At 44.9% G+C, this 17,908-nt stretch overlaps 7 protein-coding genes across 7 annotated transcripts; 4 read left to right on the top strand and 3 right to left on the bottom strand.

The window, feature by feature from the left end:
- The first annotated feature begins 68 nt into the window (after positions 1–68).
- On the top strand, positions 69–1,904 carry BT62DRAFT_934814 (ZIP-like iron-zinc transporter). The gene is made up of 8 exons (XM_043186790.1): positions 69–470; positions 528–558; positions 639–722; positions 779–887; positions 948–1,134; positions 1,190–1,260; positions 1,317–1,552; positions 1,603–1,904. Exons 1-8 carry the CDS (start codon positions 277–279, stop codon positions 1,726–1,728), a joined length of 1,038 nt encoding a protein of 345 aa, XP_043037074.1. The 5' UTR covers positions 69–276; the 3' UTR covers positions 1,729–1,904.
- A 73-nt stretch (positions 1,905–1,977) lies between these two features.
- Positions 1,978–3,680, top strand: BT62DRAFT_981975 (anthranilate phosphoribosyltransferase, TrpD; the record flags this gene model as incomplete). Its single annotated transcript, XM_043189647.1, has 4 exons — positions 1,978–1,992; positions 2,458–2,758; positions 2,813–2,892; positions 2,952–3,680. The coding sequence occupies 4 exons, from the start codon at positions 1,978–1,980 to the stop codon at positions 3,678–3,680; spliced, it is 1,125 nt and encodes a 374-aa protein (XP_043037075.1).
- Positions 3,681–3,682: 2 nt separating this feature from the next.
- On the bottom strand, positions 3,683–5,518 carry BT62DRAFT_995866 (glutathione synthase; the record flags this gene model as incomplete). Its single annotated transcript, XM_043190549.1, has 6 exons — positions 3,683–4,591; positions 4,639–4,719; positions 4,770–4,901; positions 4,953–5,092; positions 5,141–5,327; positions 5,376–5,518. 6 exons carry the CDS (start codon positions 5,516–5,518, stop codon positions 3,844–3,846), a joined length of 1,431 nt encoding a protein of 476 aa, XP_043037076.1. The 3' UTR covers positions 3,683–3,843.
- A 118-nt stretch (positions 5,519–5,636) lies between these two features.
- On the top strand, positions 5,637–6,691 carry BT62DRAFT_934816 (ESCRT-1 complex, Vps28 subunit). Its single transcript, XM_043186791.1, has 6 exons — positions 5,637–5,805; positions 5,861–5,963; positions 6,018–6,128; positions 6,181–6,323; positions 6,378–6,438; positions 6,490–6,691. Exons 1-6 carry the CDS (start codon positions 5,654–5,656, stop codon positions 6,562–6,564), a joined length of 645 nt encoding a protein of 214 aa, XP_043037077.1. The 5' UTR covers positions 5,637–5,653; the 3' UTR covers positions 6,565–6,691.
- Positions 6,692–8,208: 1,517 nt separating this feature from the next.
- BT62DRAFT_874863 (uncharacterized protein) lies at positions 8,209–8,662 on the bottom strand (the record flags this gene model as incomplete). The annotated part of the gene is made up of 2 exons (XM_043182540.1): positions 8,209–8,345; positions 8,395–8,662. Coding segments are annotated over 2 exons (405 nt in total), but the record flags the coding sequence as incomplete, so codon positions are not given.
- Positions 8,663–8,811: 149 nt separating this feature from the next.
- Positions 8,812–9,887, top strand: BT62DRAFT_934820 (uncharacterized protein). Its single transcript, XM_043186792.1, has 2 exons — positions 8,812–9,039; positions 9,097–9,887. The coding sequence occupies exons 1-2, from the start codon at positions 8,993–8,995 to the stop codon at positions 9,443–9,445; spliced, it is 396 nt and encodes a 131-aa protein (XP_043037079.1). The 5' UTR covers positions 8,812–8,992; the 3' UTR covers positions 9,446–9,887.
- Positions 9,777–10,860, bottom strand: BT62DRAFT_318297 (uncharacterized protein). The gene is made up of 3 exons (XM_043180487.1): positions 10,378–10,860; positions 10,162–10,329; positions 9,777–10,111 (listed from the first exon to the last, which is right to left on the bottom strand). The coding sequence occupies exons 1-3, from the start codon at positions 10,822–10,824 to the stop codon at positions 10,109–10,111; spliced, it is 618 nt and encodes a 205-aa protein (XP_043037080.1). The 5' UTR covers positions 10,825–10,860; the 3' UTR covers positions 9,777–10,108.
- Positions 10,861–17,908: the final 7,048 nt, after the last annotated feature.

Consider the following 17,908-nt stretch of genomic DNA (forward strand, 5'->3'; position numbering starts at 1 on the left):
TGACTGGGAGGGTACTCTTACGTGATCTTGAGCCAATGAAATGGGGCGTATACCACTGACGGGCATGGCGGCCGGGTTTATGGTCGATCAAGAGGACCTCCCAAGTCGCCGTCATCAGGTCCTCAGGTCCACATGCGATAAACAGTATCACTCCCTTAGACCTCCCGTTAGACATTTAAACAAGTCAGTCCTCCTTGCGCCCGTGCCATCCGTCCTCAAGCGCCTGCCAGGGCAATACTCCTCTTCACGTCTTTTGCTCTCCAATTCCGAGACATAATGTCAGCCTCGATGCACATCCTTGCCAAGGACGACGAGGCCACCAACTGCGGCTCTGGTGGCGGAGCCGATTCTTACTTCGGTTTACGTGTCGCGTCGATTTTTATTATTTTAGTGGGTTCGAGCTCTGGCGCATTGTTCCCCGTCTTGGCGAGAAGGTCAACCTGGTTACATGTGCCCACAGCCGTCTTTGAGTACGTTTTCTCGTAACCCTTTCAGCCCATCTCTTCTCTTATCCATCGCCTCTGTAGCTTCGCAAAATATTTTGGAAGCGGTGTCATTGTACGTTGTGTGTCACCGTTGCTTAACACACAAATCGACTTTGTTCTTTTTTTCTTTTTTTTAAATTTATTTATATATAGATCGCAACCGCTTTTATCCATCTATTAGCACCTGCCCTCGATGAGCTCCAATCAGAGTGTCTTGCACAAGGATGGCAAACTTATGTCCGTCTTCCGTATCCTTTCCTTCCCCACTCCACATTCTGACCGTCCCTCAACAGCCTTACGCACTCGCATTATGTATGCTCAGCATCTTCAGCATCTTCCTTCTCGAGCTCATTGCCTTTCGATGGGGGACGAAAAAACTCGCAGAGATCGGCATGACGCATGGTACGCTGACTTCCATTCCACTTCCTGTCAACATCCCTCACCTTATTCTACTACTTCTAGACGCACACGGACACCTGGCAGGTAGCCATGCCTCACATGGACCAGAAGGTAACCCCGACGAGTCCAAGTCGAAATCTAGCAGCAGCGAAGTCGACGTCGAGAACCAACATGGCCTCCGTGTCCTGGACTCCGCACTAACCCAAATTATCGGCGTTGCAATCCTTGAATTTGGTGTCACTCTCCATAGGTATGCTTACCACGTCATTCCACTCTTCTTCAAGTTCTTGATATTTTCTTCAAAGTGTCTTGATTGGTCTGACGCTTGCCGTTAACGAAGATTTCAAGGTCCTCTTCGTCGTCCTGATTTTCCACCGTAAGGGGCTTGTTAAAACCCGCCCAGTCCCTGCTAATAATATGCACAATTTGAAGAAACATTCGAAGGACTAGGTATAGGCTCACGGCTTGCATACATGGACCTACCGCCCAAGTATCGCTGGGTGCCCTTTGCTGGAGCAATGCTGTATGGGTTGACAACACCCATTGGAATCGCAGCCGGTCTGGGTATCCGTACCACCTATAATCCTGGAAGCACGACCGCATCGATCGTCAGTGGTGTTCTGGACGCATTCAGCTCCGGTATCTTGATCTACACGGGTCTCGTCGAAGTAAGTCCCTTCATCTTGTGCAGCGCTTTCTTAACGAGAACATGTTACAGTTGCTCGCTCACGAATTCCTATTTAACAAGGATATGATGACTAGCTCAAACGGCCGGCTAGCATATGCGATAATATGCATGCTTTCCGGCTGTGCGCTCATGGCACTCTTGGGCAGATGGGCTTAATGGCTACGGAGCGGATGGTTCTATCTTATTTCATCTAGTATTATTTTTGACTTTCAGAGCGCATACCGTACTGTACGACAGTCATAACATATACATTCTTGATTTAACATAGCGGAAACATCCTAATGATGTATTAGTTATAACTGTCCGATATCTTTATTTGAGAAAAGTAAGAATAGTGGCAGAAATGCTCCCCACTGTAAAGTACATCTAAGGGGCTTCCTTGTTTAGAAACGACCCAAGTGCCATATGACTCAGGGAACGGTACAAAGACCAGTTCAGTGGTGTCAGTGGTAGTAGTCATCACAAAAAAACCAACGCCAGATCAACACCAGATACAGACCTGTAAACAATTAAATTTGAACTGCGATTCAGAAATATCGTTGACTTTCACTGGAGAAGGAGGAAAACGCATACTGAATAAATTGTCATACGGAAAACCTCGGCCGCGGTGACTCGATCGGCTTAAATTTTTTTGCCTGGCAGCTGCGACGCGCGACGCGAAAAATTTCACAGGCTAGATACATACATTATCGATAAGGTTGCTCACCTCTCCAGTTGGTACGAACGAGAGCTTTTCAGAGTGCGTCACGCGATGGTCGAAGAAAATAACAGCACTGAGAATGTGACCGTGTACGATCCCATTGCCAACACATGATGCAAGCTGGTGATGGACTTGACTCATTTTCTTCCCACTTCATCATGACAAAATCCTGGAACCCACCGCAGACGGCATCGAGCTCGACAGAAATATACACGGAGGAGACCTTTAGGCCGTTACTGAACAAGCTGGTGCAGACGCCCGAGTACTTCACTCCGGAAGACCTCAAGAAAGCGCTTAACCATCTATTCACTCCCGGCGTCGTACAGCCCGTGCAAATTGGAGCATTTCTGAGCGCAATACATATACATCGGGTGGAGCGACGACCAGAATCTCTTGCAGCTGCTGCATCCGTGTTGCGGGAGAAAGCACTGAAGGCTGCAGTGCAAGACACCGAGAATGACTTTGTCGTCGACATTGTGGGAACAGGTGGGACTCGCAAGCCTTCTACTTTTCTTCACTGCATGCTTAATTTCCCTAAAGGTGGTGATGGATACAACCTTTTTAATGTTAGCACAACGGCAGGGATCGTTGCAGCCGGTGCTGGGGCGCGAGTCATTAAGGTATGGTCTGGCTTTTTTAAAATTCTTTTCTTTCAACCACCTTCCAAACTTTCATCTAGCATGGCAGCCGAGCGTCGACCTCGTCATCAGGTGCAGCAGATCTCCTTGAGGCCCTGGATTGCCTTTTCGTTGCCCCAACACCAGGAACACCTATGCCTATTCCTCGCGTTCCATTCACCTTCATCCTCGCGCCCCATTATCACCCCGCACTAGGTTATATAACACCATATCGAAAAGCACTTCCCTTCAGGACCATGTTCAACATCCTTGGGCCCTTGATCAACCCTGCGAAACCACGAGGAATGGTCCTGGGCGTCGCAGAGCCCGAGATCGGTCCAACATTCGCTCAGTCGCTTCGGGATGGTGGCGTCGAGCGTGCTTTGGTTGTTTGTGGCTATGAAAGGCTGGATGAGATCAGTTGTGCAGGTCCAACGCACGCTTGGGAGCTGAAAGATGGTGTAATTACCGAGTTGACGCTGCATCCGGAGCTCTTCGGACTGGACGTGCATTCGTTGTCCACTGTGGCGGGCGGTAATCCTCAGGAAAATGCCGAGACCTTCCAGAGATTACTCAATTCTGGTGGAAACATTCCGGAGGATTTGACGCCAGTTTTGCATTTCGTTCAAATGAACGCAGCGGCCTTGCTGGTGGTTGCTGGAGTCGCAAGTGACTTTGAGGAAGGGGCAAAAATTGCACTTGAGAGCATCACTTCAGGAAATGCCTGGAAAGCTCTCGAAACGTTCCGAGAGGCAGGAAGAGCCGCGTCGGCAATCATAGTAAAAAATTAGTGCTACGATATTCGTCAAGGTGAAGAAAATAAACTGGTCGATAGGTCCATTGTAACTTTTGTAGATGTGACCGTTGAAATTTCAAGGCACAGTCCGTATCAATGAACTACGCGGCGGAGGTTATATTCTCTATTTCTAGGATAGTAGCAACCTCAGCAAGACCTTAATCATCCACCAGAAACATTGAATCCAAAACCGAAAATCCCGTCGCAACACCTCCCTCATCGCTATCTTTCCCTTTGGTCCTGACCAACCATCCGACCTGCTTCTCTTCTACAACCTTCTTGCTCCCAAATAAGGACCATCCAAAGATCCCCAGTTCGCTGACTACCTCCGTCTTCACGCTTCCCGCCAATTCAGCTCGTACCAAGTGGCTCTTCAAGCCGTCTGGTGGCACAATCAACTCCATAGCTATCCATGCTTGACTTTCCTCCGCAGACAGGGTATCCAAAAAGGGCGGAATAGACTCCTTGTAGACGTTGTTACCGCCGCCTTCTCGTTGAGGCTTCAATACCAACCCCGCCGATCTCTCCCTGGCCCTCTGTACCCCATCTGGCTCGTCAAGACCCCACATTCCCATCCAGCTTGTACGCAACTCTTCGAGCTGCTCTGTTGTGAAGTCTTCGCCAAGGAAGCGTTCCAATATGCCTGGCTGTGCGAGCACTTGTTGCACCTTCTTTCCACCTGCGAGCTGCAGTGGGATAGAAGGGCAGTTGATTGCTTTGGAACATTCGAGGAGGAAGCGGGTCTCGTAATGTGACCGAGTTGGGTAATCTGTTGGGGTATAGCCTGCGCGGAAGTACACGGTCGAAATCTCAATGGAAGAGACGAGCAAAGCAGACGTTGACGGGTCAACTGAGGCTGACGATGCTAGCTCGTCAAAGGTTTGGCGGATGACGTGAATTGAATGCCTTATGAGATGATTAGCGACAAATAAAATGATGTGAGAGTAACAGACTTTTCTAGCAGTTCGTATTCGAGCCATCTTTGGTCAAAGACGTTTCGCTCGCCTGACTGAACGACGAAGAGGATTTGTGAGCTAGAATTTTGTGTTAAGGAGTTTTGTAGCAAAGCATCGAAAACGACTACTCAGGAATATTATACGCTGCATGCGCGACCGCCAGGCCCTCAGCCAGACCGGCAGTGGTCTGATTTGAAGGGAAATTCTCTACTTTCAACCGTGAAGAAGCATTGAAGTAACCTGTTAATGAATAAAGATAACTTACTGGTATAAGGGGCTACGTATTTGGACGTCAGACACGAAGGGCTTACCGGTGTAGATTGGCGACTTGTTCAGATAAAGTCCCAAACGACGACGATATCGTGTTGAATTCGACTTGCCTCAGAGCCAACCCGTCTGAATCCGAGGTGTGTAAAAGATAATCCGATCGAAACAGGCCTAGGTGCAAGGGCTTGAAGGCCTCAATTTCAACGGAGTCGCGAGGAGAAATCTAACATACCTGTACTACACCGTCTTTATCCCTAATTTCCTTCCATCCAGACCAAAGCTGACCAGTAAATGTATCCACTTTTCCAACTCCATATTCGGTTCCCATAACTTGATCTAAAAAGTTCTCATCCATGGCGATACGAGAGTACAAGACATTATATGTCGACTGGATTCTCTGCGCAAAATCGAAGAGACGCCTAGGAAACGGAGAGGGAAGAAGGGACAATGGTGCGTGTATCACTGACGTCGGAAGCAGTGAGGGCTGCACCGGGAGATACAGCAGACCATGAGACAGTGCATAGGTCGACGCCTGCAGATGCAATTCTTCTAGTTGGCTGTCTGCCAGCACAGGAGGCCATTCTGAGAATTGAAATTTTGTGTCTGCCATGATGCGCCGGAGTAGCTAGTATCTCAGTGGGAACTTTAACAAGACCCTGGTGCGCCTCCTGACATCAACGAGATAATCAGTCTTAGTGAGCACAACGGGATCGGATCTCGGCCCGTATCCGAATCAGCTACCACCATGTCGACTTTCTCACTGGACGAGGAAGTACGCCTATACACCAACAACGCCGACCGCGAGAGATACAATCTACTGGCGACGCTTTTTGGCATAATAGTGGCTCTGGACTATCTCGAGAGAGCCTACGTGCGAGACTCGATAACGGCAGCAGAGTGAGTAATTAGCTATTAAGAATATGAATCGTTTTCTAAGGTTGCTATTGAAGAGATACTCGCCTGCATGCACTCGCCTATTGTCCCAATACAAGACTATGCTGAAGCTCGTCGGTGAAGATGTGTCGTCGATTGATCAGTTTATGCAGAGGTATCGAGTAAGTGCCGTTCGCGCTGTCGACACCTTGCGCATTTTCATGGCTGTTGCGTAGATGGACAATCCAGCAGCTCTTCACCGGATCCAAGTGGGAGTACCTGCGACGGTCGAGCATTCAAGTGAAGCTGGTCCGGAGACAGGCAAGTGGGTTGCTGAAACGACGCAGGTGTGTAATGTTCCATTTGACAGCTCAGACCATCACTGATTCATGTCTCCAGGGCTTTATTACTCTCATGGATGCTCTAAAGCTACGCCTGCGAGCAAAAGACCAATTGTACCCGTACCTGCAAGAGCTGGTTACTGGCTACGCCCGGTTTAAAGGCAAAGACTCTTGGGAAGGCCATAGTAAGATGGTCGGATGGTATGTCCCCTATCCTTTCGGCCTACGTCACGCTGTCAATGACAACCTTGCTAGGCTGATTACACTGAATGCCATGAAAGCATCTGAGGAAATCACTGAGGAGCAGTCGCGGCAGGTAGGTCCACCCACATTTACCGCGACTCCATTTTCTGAACCGTAGTCACAGCTACTATTTGATGTCGAAAATGCATATGCAGAGTTCTTCAGGAGTTTGAGTGGTGGGAAGGATAGTTCCAACTAAAACACACATGTAGCGTCGTTAACCCATTACGTAGGTACATTGTGAATAGAAAGGTTCTTGGATGTCATGGCGAAGACAGCACTCTCCACCATACGCAGTGTCACCGACGTTTGTGTCGCTATCATTACGGCAGGGGAAGCCTTTGCTCTTTTCCGCCAGGGGCAAGTGCTGAATGGCCCTTTTGGATTCCTTTCGTAGGTCATGTAATGTAGTTCGGACGAGATCCAGCGAGGTCTACAAGGCTGCTAGGTTTGGCACTGACTTTCGAAGCTGACTGGGCCTGACCTTGCTATAGATATATTCGTACATCGTAATCTGTCGTTTTGAACTTCAACCCACTTGCCCCTATGGGTTGTCACGGCCAGCAAAAGACGTATCGGCAATACACCGGGTGAAAATCCTCTCGTTTAATCGCCGAGCCTTCTGGGGAGGGACATCACTTTGTCCCGGCGGGGTTTTTGCCTCGAGCCAAATTATATCCTTTGTCAGAACAATTCTGTTCGAGTACAACATCAAGCTGATTGCGGGGGAAATTATTTCTCAACCTAACCTTGGCGCTCCTACTTTCGGAATCCCTTCTCCCACCGGCGATGTCGAAGTCACTATGATGAAGAGATTCGATTGACAGGGTACAGTAGTCAGGTGTTAGTTACTAAGGCGCATAGATGTTGAAATGAGTAGACTATGGCTTCATGTTCGTGATGTGCCCTAACGTCCTGTAGCGTCTCATTCGTGCAATCCTTGCGATCCTGCCGAGCGGCGAAATGTTTAATTAAGAGACAAAGTTACTTGCGAACACGACGCATGGCGACAGATCCATCTGGGTAGTCATATACCTACAAAATATGAATCCCAGTCCAGGGCACCGGGTTTTATTATTTGCTCGTGCCTGTTGTATGTCGATCGATCTCTCGAACAGTCAGTATGAATAGGGATCTAGTACACAGTGGTGATAACACTTACAGTACTCCCTTACTGGGCAGCATCGGCAGCATTATCAGATAGCATTGCAGAGAAGCAAAGCGACTCCGTCCGAACTCCGAAAAGTGGGAAAGTTGATATTCTGATTTATCCAATCTCTTCGATACAGGTTCGTCCTGGCCTGAGGTCGCCGGTCATTGCAGGAGGTTGTAGCACGTTCTCTTCCGCTTCTGCGTCGAGCATATCTTCTACTTCCTTCACTACCACGGCCAATAGACCCCTTCCCTCCTTGACACAAGCAGCATAGAAGACCAATTTCTTCACCACCTTGCCCCGTGCAAACAGCTTGGCAAGGTCTGAAAGCATGGTAAGGGCGCGGTGATTGGGATGAGTTCCATCTTCCATCACGACCCGAGGTTTTAATAACATCGTAATGTCCTTCAGAAGAACCCTTAGCGCTTGCGGATCGATGGACTCGCGAGAACAAACAGCTGTTACAGCTTCCCCGAGAGATGTGTGGGCCAATGTTGACCTTGGGTCTGCAAGAAAGGGAACAAGCTTTTTGATCAGCTCCTTGGCTCCCGGATCAGCCAAAGATAGGTGGCGAGTAGTGTACGCGTATGCCAGCGTTATCCCGCAGAGATTATACATCAAAGCGCGGTTGACACGCGGATGAAGGGCCACGGGGACCTCAAGCTGTGGAACGTCAGGCTCAACGCTCTTTTCCCACCACGGAGAACGTTCATATTCTTCAGATGCGAGAAGCGATCGAGCGAGCTCGCTGGAAGGATCGGCAACGGCGTTCAGGAATTTGGTGCGCTCGGCAGGTGTTAGACGACTCCAAAGTTCATCTGTGTTGTCTGGGAAATGCATGAGTCGACTGTGAACTGTAATTAGAACAAGACGTACCGAGGTCAATACCTTCAAATCGCTCTGCCAAACCATCGACCCCGTCCTCGTCCTCTTTGTTTTCCATCGCCTCGAATCTCTTCAGCATCTCCATCATTTTAATCCGCTCTTCCGCTTTCAGATTCTGGTCTGCGCCAACATCTCGTTGGATTTCATTCTTGTAAAACGTCTCGGAGCAGTCACCGTGCGCGGGAGAGCGAAAACACGTCAAGGAGCAGTAAGGGAGGTTACATGTCGGGCAGGTATACTTTGAAAGCTGTCTTCGGCATCTAGAAGGAATATCTGAGCAGCTATGTCGGTAAAAAGGGGGGAGACATTACATCTTGCAAACAATATGGTCGTCTGAAAGCTCAGTCATCGGCGATGTCCGTACGTTGTGACACAAAGCACGTGAAATGTGACTCTTCGAGGTGCCTCTTCGTCCCTCCGAGTCGACGCCACTCGATGGTCTGATTCCTCGCATACTTAGGCCAATGAACGACGTTTCCGATAGAATCGCGGTACCGATGCTGGATGTTATCATGCCCACCGTTGACCGCGCCGCCGACCTGATAGTGCAAGTGAGTCGCGACACTACTCTAGGCCTAGACCTGATAGAATGGTTACTGCTCGGCGAACATTCACGTTCGAGGACGTACGTCCTGTGTGAGCTATTCTGTGCCTTCTTTTATGATAGGTCCATGCTTATACTGTATATAACAGCCTCGAAGGAATGGTTGCTAAAACATCCAGATTGGCGGTAGCACACGATTTCCTCAGGGGTCTCGGTGACACGGCCGCCGACAAGGAGCTAATCGTCAGAGAGTGGAGTCGACTGCAGTTATCCCAAGCACTACTGTCTCTCACAACTCCGGATTCAGAGGATGTACCCATCTTCATATCCGTCATCAAGGAGAAAGGTACCTGCGGTTGTGCTGAATGCGGCATGCTCAATACATTCCTCAAAAACACCTCCGCTGAGACTACTTTGGGGTTTCTTCAAGCGAAGAGAAATCACATTGAGGGGTACCTTCGAGGAGCTAGTGACGTGGGTATGAGGTTGTGCGTATGAGTCGCCCGCAAGGACTTCTGGTGAGGAAACGACCAGATGTGCTTGCCTCGCTGCAATGGTCAATGCGGTAGGCCGACACAAAGACATTTTTGAGTCTGATTGGTGACGAAGACATTATTTCGGAACTGGTTGGACGGCGGTACGCGGATGTATTGAGGGCACAAAACCTATGCATCCTGCCTCAGGTCCGTCATCAATAAGTGTAGACGCTCTACCGCAAGATGTGTCAACCTCTTTGTCGTGGTTTTCATCGTCGACCGTCGCAGGCACGAAAACCGATGGCTATTACTGGGCCTGTCATTGACTTGGCAGAGGATTGAACGTCATCTTGAGTACTTACTACTTATGTGCTTGGACCTGTAATATACTATGGTTCATTTTAAAAATTTATGTTCTCCGATTGATCATATATCGATTATACCTCACGTAGATTAGAACGTAGCCACTGCAATCATCTTGTGCATGAAGAATGCAATAATAATGATAAAGTAGGACAGGTAACAATACATCCCGATCCACTGAAACAGTATGCGTTCCAATGTTATGTATGATACACGCGTCCCTCGGTGAGCCTCTGCAAGCTAGAAAGATTCCATAGGCGCGGCATAGGGTCGTCATCTACATCATCTGGAGCATGTACAAGACAATCGAGCATCTTTATCATCACTGTGTTTGGGGTTAGTTGTGCATAGACACCTCGGTGATAAAGTACACACAGCAGCCTTGGGGCCGAACCGCTCTGCTCGTTTCTTCCGCCGAGCCAACTCTTCAGCATCGACTTCCTCTGTCACGGTAGCTGGCGCCTTTCGTTTCGAAGGGGGAGAGGATGTAGGCTTTGCAGTGACTCCAAATCTCACCGCTCTGGATTTGATCCTTTCAGGATCCTATGCAGAGATGAATAAGGGAGAAAAAGTAAACAAAAGACGACTTACATCTGCTGCAGCGGGCAACTTTTTCCGTGACGCGTTTTTACGATCCGGCTTGGGCTCAACAAGAGGTATGCCAAACCGAGCGGCGCGTTTCTTTCGCTTCTCAAGTTCGAGGTCTACAGGTGCCACTGCTGCTGGCTCTACGACCGATGGCTCAGACGCCGGTGGTGCATCTGCTGTTGGCTCCACTGCTGGCTCTGCCTTTGGCGGCAACTTGGGAGGCTCAGCTGGCTTTGCTTTAGGAGGCTCTGGCTTGTTTTCTGGGACCTTGGGAGGGTCAACCTCAGTAGGCACGTCATGAAGGGTGTTGTAGGCATCAAGGGCAGGCTGGGAAGCGAGAATGGTGTTAATGAGATCCTGCTTGTTCGCCTTCGCAGGGAGAGAGACGCTGGCAGTGGCCAAGATAGCTTTGAGGTCAACCACTTTCAATGCTTTCAGTTTGGACTCCATGCTAGAGGTGGTGTTGAAAGGGTAAATAGTCACGACGTCACACATTGTCACAGTATAAGTTAGATCGGCCCTTTTAGAATCTGTCAACGATGCTTCGAACTGGAGACTTGTAACCCTGATCTCACAATGCTGTATCTTGGGCTTAGAACTACGTGGCAGCATCATAATACTCAGGCTATTATACTACTTGATTCGAGCTCCAAACTTGGTAATACCTTATGAGAATAAGCAGAGATTATGATAAATACAGATTCCAAGGGTAAGGAGCATTTCTGTAGACCTCTGCCATGCATCAAGACTGGCTTTTCCAAACTCTTAGGCTCAGTTATTGAAGTGCTGCTTCACTTTGGAGGAGTGGAATTGTTATCCTGTATCATTTTCAGTACCAGATTTCTGATGAAGGCTGAAAGTCAAGAGACATCAGAGCAAGTGTCTCATGCTTCTCTATCCTTTTTCTCGGTAAGTCAAGGTGAGCTTTGCTTGCTTGCTTATCATTATGCTCACCAGCCTCACCTCTTTACTACCTTAGAGATTGTTTAATTGTTTCTCCCAGACAACCCAAATGGCTCTGGCAGATCTGACAGACCCAGTGGACCAGGTGGTTCTAGTAGTTCCAGTGGTCCTGGTGATGCTGGAAACAACAACAACAACAACAACAACAACAGCACCCCCAATGAGCAAAAAATGATATGAGAGTTCATGAACCTGCTATATGTTCAGAACACCAGTCAACACCCTCTATCAGGTTATTTGGATGATGGTTATTCTTAGATACATTCAGTAGCATGATCACTAGTACATAAAGATTTTTTCCCCTCCAATGTACCTCAGTCTTCTACACATATTTGAGTGGAGACTGAGGTATATCTTTCTTACTTTACTGATTGAAATATTACTTACAATACATAGTTAGTTGTTTATTAACAGGTTCTATGGCCCTGTTGTGCTCAAACCTCAGATTCTGATCCTAACAACTGCACTCAAAATACCTTGAAGACTCAAAACCATAAAAGCAAAAGCTTGAGACCATAGATTGTGGCCCTCATATAACTTTGCTTAAAATTTGAAAACTATTGAACCCCTATAAAATTTTCAACATTGAGAAAGAATGTCTATGACAATGAACTCATCAGTCTTACTATTCAAGCTTGAAGCAGAAGAGAAATTTAATGGAGAGAACTGGGTGTCATGGGAGATGTTGATGATAGCTGAAGGAGGACCATGTGGCCTGGTTAATTATTGGGAAAATAAGGTATCACCAACAGCATCCAGCTTGATTCTATGGCCTGCAACTGGCCTAATGAGCCTTAATCCCCTTGATCATGAATACACCCAACATGAGAGTGTGGCTCTCTCTTCAATCATTCAAAATGTCACTGATCTATTTAGGTTCAGCCTCAACTCCAGAGAAAAATCACACAAAGCTTGGATGAAATTACAGAAGGAGTATGGAGCTCACTCTGATATTATTCAAAAGAGATGAGAGGATATCCTACAAGCAACAAAGTTCCAAGATGAGAAAAAGTGACAGGAGATGGTGGACACATCAAAAAGATGAGATGCTTACTGAAGAAAGTGAACAATGCTAGAGCAGCAATCAAAATAGACACTTTTGTGACAATACTGATAGACTAATTCTCAGAGTCTTAGGATCTGGTCATCAGTACCCTGCATGGCAAGTTGGATATTGTCAAGATAATTGTATGACTTGCTGCACACAGAGATCATGTCAGTGGACAAGATGGCCAGACTATAAACTTGACCTCAATGAATTTATCAAACCAAGCACTCTATGCATCAATTGCAGCACCCATTTAACAAATACAGAGTATGAATGCTACTACTCATCATGAAAAACCATCTAATGGACACTCCCATGAGGCAAATGAGAATTGCAAAGGCATAGGCTATACTGTCAAAGAGTGCTGAAAAATCAGGGGAGGAAAACAGGGTTAATATTCTCTTTGGTGAAAAGGAAAATGTGATGCACTATTACCAGCATCATCAGTGCATCTTGCACAGTCTATGGTTATTGTAGACCCAGATACAGGTATCTCAATCTCCATCTATGCACTCCACACTAGCAAAAAGACATTGAAAGGATCTGAAAGGATTTGGATAGCTAAAGAAATGAATGAGTTAAACTCATTGAAGTTATTTTGTGATTCTGATGTGACTATGCATTTCATCAAACAGAGAAACACTTTTTTGAACTATATTCTGCTCAAACACTACACTGGAGGATTCTCAAAGGCTGATGTGAACCTGTGAATTTCTGAAACTGGAAGAGTCACTTTTACAACTGAGAAGAACAATGTTATGGTGCTGAACAAAGTGTTATATTACTCAGATATATCAGCCAACTTAATTTTGGTGTCAAGGCTTGACAAAGATGATTGGACTGTAATATATGCAAAGGAGAAAGTCAGTTTTATGGGGCTAGACAGTGAAGAAAAATTTATAGATATTGAGTGGAGATTTATATGTGATCAATAGAATATTAATCAGTGCTGAAAAGCACCAGACTCTATCTGCTAGATCTACAGATATTGCTATCCCAATAAAGATGTGGCACATGCAATTTGAGCATCACAGTGTCAATAGAATCAAGGTCCTTAGTAATGGAAATCTCATCAACAGCTTGAACATCAAATCAGGTCCAAAATTACCTGAGAAGTGTGAACCCTATATTCTTGAAAACCAAAAATGAAGGCCTTTTAATGCTGTGGTAATGTCAGAGACAGAATTATTTGCATTAGTTGCCTTAGATATACAGAGTCTTGTAAGAGTTAAGTCAATTGGTGGTGCCCATTATACTATGGAATTTACAGATGATGCATCATCATGCTGACAACTGTACTTTATACCTGATAGAAACACTGTAACCATGCTGTCAGCCTTTGATTCATTCACAACAATAGCAGAAAGGCAGACAGAAAAGAAGTTGAAGAAAATCCATTGCAACAATGAGTTTGATTGCAAACTTTGGCATGATTAAGCTGAAAATCATGGAGTATGTTATGATTTTTTATCTTTTCTTTTTCTTAACTTCTATTTTTGCTTAGTCAGAGCACTTAATGTGGGATCTGCTTATGCAAATATAATAGAAAGACCAAGCTCATTGTCCTGTGTTAGGATTTTGCTGGAAAGTTCTAGAAAGGACAATCCAGCATCATGCTGAGAGTTGATGAGTAAGCTTGAGAGAAAGAAAAAGTTGTAGTAAATTCTAGATACAAGCCTGGAGAGTATAAATACAAGCTCTGTAGGAGCTGTAAAATAAGAAGTTCATTCTTTCTGATCTTACCAGCCTGGAGTCTATTCTGCACACCACCAAGGATTTCCAACATCCTGCAACAGCATCAGGCTCCTTAATGACAGACAATACTTCTTTTGTAACAGTAGTGACAACTAAAGACAAGAACACTATAATGTAGAAACACATAATTAGCAGGTATATATTTATCTCAGATATGAACAGTATATAAGTAGCATAGCTCTCACTGTACATACCCAGCTTTGAGCTAAAGTTTATTCTACACTATTTATTCTCAAGCCAACTTGTCTCTGGCCTTAAAGCATGTTGCCTAGATAATATGTATAAGTGGACTCAAGTGTGACTATATAAACTTGATACAGCACTTGTTTATCACATGTTTAGATCATGTGTAACTTGGACTTAACAGAGTAATCCTATTATTTACAGCTCTATATCTATCAGCTGCAAATGGAATAGCAGAACAGACATTCAGCATCATTTTTGAGACTATGAGAGTGATGCTAATTGAAGCAGGGATGACATATAGATGGTGGACAGAAGCTTGTGACTATGTAATAGAAGTTAAAAACCTATTACCTTCAGCTGGACACTCTGGAAAGATTTCTGAAGAAGTGTGATCTGAAAAATGCCAATCAGTAGGGTTCATTCACATTTGGAGCAGCCTATACTATATGAAAATACCTGCAGTGAAAGGTGAAAGCAAATTAGCACCTCAAAGCTTGAAGAGATGCTTAGTGGAAATAGCTGAACATGGAACTTACCATATACAGTTGACTATCTCACAATGTATGATGTCAAAATGCACAATTCTGACTTTGCATATTGTTATGCTCAAGCCACACATGATCAACTGGTACATGATAAACTAACATGGCTTCACATTTGAGCCTTTCATTAAAGTTCATTTTATGTACTGTTTGTTGATTTCCTGTGCTTCAAGATGTTGTGTGACTAGCTTGAGAGTAGAATGAGGATGTATAAACTTTAGCTTGAAGCTGGGGATTACCAGCAAGAGTGAGCTCTTTAAATACTAAACAGAATTTGCTAATAATACTATCTACTTATTGTATATCTCTCTGTTTCTATGCTCATTGTCCTGGAGCATTGCTACTGTACATAAAAGGCTGGTTGTGTGTCATCAAGCAATGCTGTTGTGGCAAAAGACAATGACAGACTTGGCTAGTTGTGATGACTAAGCCTTATCCTACAGTCTTAAGCACTTGTTCTGACACTCTGACTAAGCATAAATAGGGATCAAACAAAGGAAAAGAGTAGAAAATCATAACATTACCTCTGCCTTAAGACCATTGTCCTGATAGCTTAATTTAGGGATAGTTTATAGTCATGTATAGCTTCATCAGTGTTCATCAGGTTTTCATTTACCCACTGGTTGGATTCTGGTTTGTAACCCTTCCAGCTGATCAGATAATCGACCATGGTCATTATACCTCCCTCTTTCACCTTGATTTTTTGTAATTTATAGTTTAAAACCTGGTTGACTTCATAATGTTCTTCATCATCAATGAGGTCCAGAGGTGGTGGTGGCAGTCATTCCTGGTTAGGAAATGCAGGTGTGATATAGGGTGTTAGCAATGTCTCATTAAAGACATTATGAATCTTCCAGGTTTTAGGCAGGTGGAGTTTATAGATGCTAGCTCTCACTTTTGAGATTATTGCAAAGGGGCCAGTGCATTTGTCTGCCAACTTGCATTTGGATTGTGGTAAATGGAGGTTGGTGGTGTCCAACCAGACTTTGTCATTGGTGGAGTAATTGTAGACTGGCTGATGATATTTGTTATACTGGGTTTTCATGGCCTTGGCTGCCTTTTTGAGGGTGGTCTTAGTTTTCTTATGGATTTTTGTCATGGTGGCTGCAAAGTCACCAGACATGGAAGTGGTTGTTTGATGTCATTTGGTTTATGTAACATTGAGGTGTTGACTATAATTAGCAAAAAACAGGGTTTTTCCTGTTGTTGAATGTACTCAGTTATTGTGTTGGAAGGTAGTGAGGGCTAGCCATTCCACCCAGTCATCTTGTCAATAGTTTATAAAGAGGTGAAGATACTTTTCCACTTCTTGATTTATGCACTCTGTCTGCTCATCAGTTTGAGGATGGTATGCAGTAGATGCATTGCATCTGATATTTAGAAGATGATAAAGGTCATCTAGGAACTTTGAGATGAATTGGAGTCCTTGATCAGAGATGACCATCTGCAGCATGCCATATTTGACATAAACTTCATCCCACAGGATCTTTGCCCATTCTTTGGAGGTTAATTTGATAGAGCAGGCAATAGGAATGATGGATTTCAAGAAATGGTCAACTATAATGAGGATTGCATTATAGCTATTGCAGTCAGGGAGACCAGTAATCATGTTGACTGAGATGTGAGTCTAAAGTGATGATAGAATTTCATTCAGGTGGAGCAGTGCAGCTTGGGTCTAAGTCAATGACTTGCCATGTTGGCAAACTTTATATGCTTTGACATATATAGTAATATCATTTTCTATCTTGGGCCACCAGTATTCTCATAATACCAGCTTCTTAGTCTTGGCTATACCAGGATGACCAGCTGTAGCATGATCATGGCAGATAGCAATAATCTTGCCATATAATCTCTGATCTCACAGAACATAGATTTGTCCATCGTAATAGATTAATTCCCCTTCCTTCATCATTCCTTGTTTATGGTTGAGGAATGGGGCCACTCATTGATCTCACTTGTAGTTGTTTCAAGTGGCACTCTTGATGCACTCATGGACCTCCTCCTCCATGAGCATTATTATAGCTCTGAAATGTTCAGGCCATAGTAATGTTACTTCTTCATTGTCAGTACTCCTCTGATTGTGATCAGCATATCAGCTTAGGAGATTGGCTTTCTTGTTTACCATGCTGGCTTTGTGATGAAGAGTGTATTGATACTGACTGAGCTCTGTGATCCATCTGGCTTGTCAGCGATTAAGTTTTTAAGGTTGTTAGAAGTATTGGAAGTTTTAGTGATTGGTCCAGATCTCAAAAACTTCTATAGCCCTGATAAGATAATGTCGCCATTCCTCCAAAGCAAGCATGATAGCAAGGAGTTTCTTGTCATAGATTTCATAATTTCATTCAGTGATTGTGAGTATCTTAGATAGAAATACAATAGGGCACCATTTTTTATCTTGTTCCTAAGATAGGATGATCTCAATTGCACCTTCACTTGAGTTGGCCTCGACTCAAAACTTCTCTTCCTGTGTTGGTATGGCAAGGATCACATTCTCAGCAAGCCATTGTTTGAGGTCATCAAATGCACTCTGCTGAGATAATTCTCAGATCCAAGAGGTATTACTGGTTAGTTGCATCATTGGGTGGACAATTTTGCTGTAGTCCTGAATGAAGCACCAGTAAAAATTTGTAAATCTGAGGAATGATTGTAGCTCCTTCTTTCTGGTTGGCTCTGGCCACTCTATTACTCCTGCAACTTTAATGAGGTCCATCCAAATACTTCCTTCTGAGATAATGACTCTGAGATACTCTGTTTTGAGTACTTTGAATTCACACTTCTCTGCCTTGAGAAATAATTTATGCTTCCTCATGAGGGCCAGTACCTGTCATATTAATCTCCAATATTCTTTTTTTGTTTTAGACAGGATTAAGATGTCATCGAGGTAGATGATAATCTTCCTGGTGACAATAAGGCCCTTGAATATGTTGTTTATCATCTATTGGAAGGTCACTGGGAAATTAGTGAGCCTGATGAACATGACTGTTGGTTTGAACAGTCCTCAATTTGTCCTGAATGCTGTCTTCCACTCATCCCCTTTCTT

This window comes from Guyanagaster necrorhizus, assembly GCF_019112545.1.
Source record: "Guyanagaster necrorhizus MCA 3950 unplaced genomic scaffold BT62scaffold_22, whole genome shotgun sequence".
NCBI classification, from domain to species: Eukaryota; Fungi; Basidiomycota; class Agaricomycetes; order Agaricales; family Physalacriaceae; genus Guyanagaster; species Guyanagaster necrorhizus.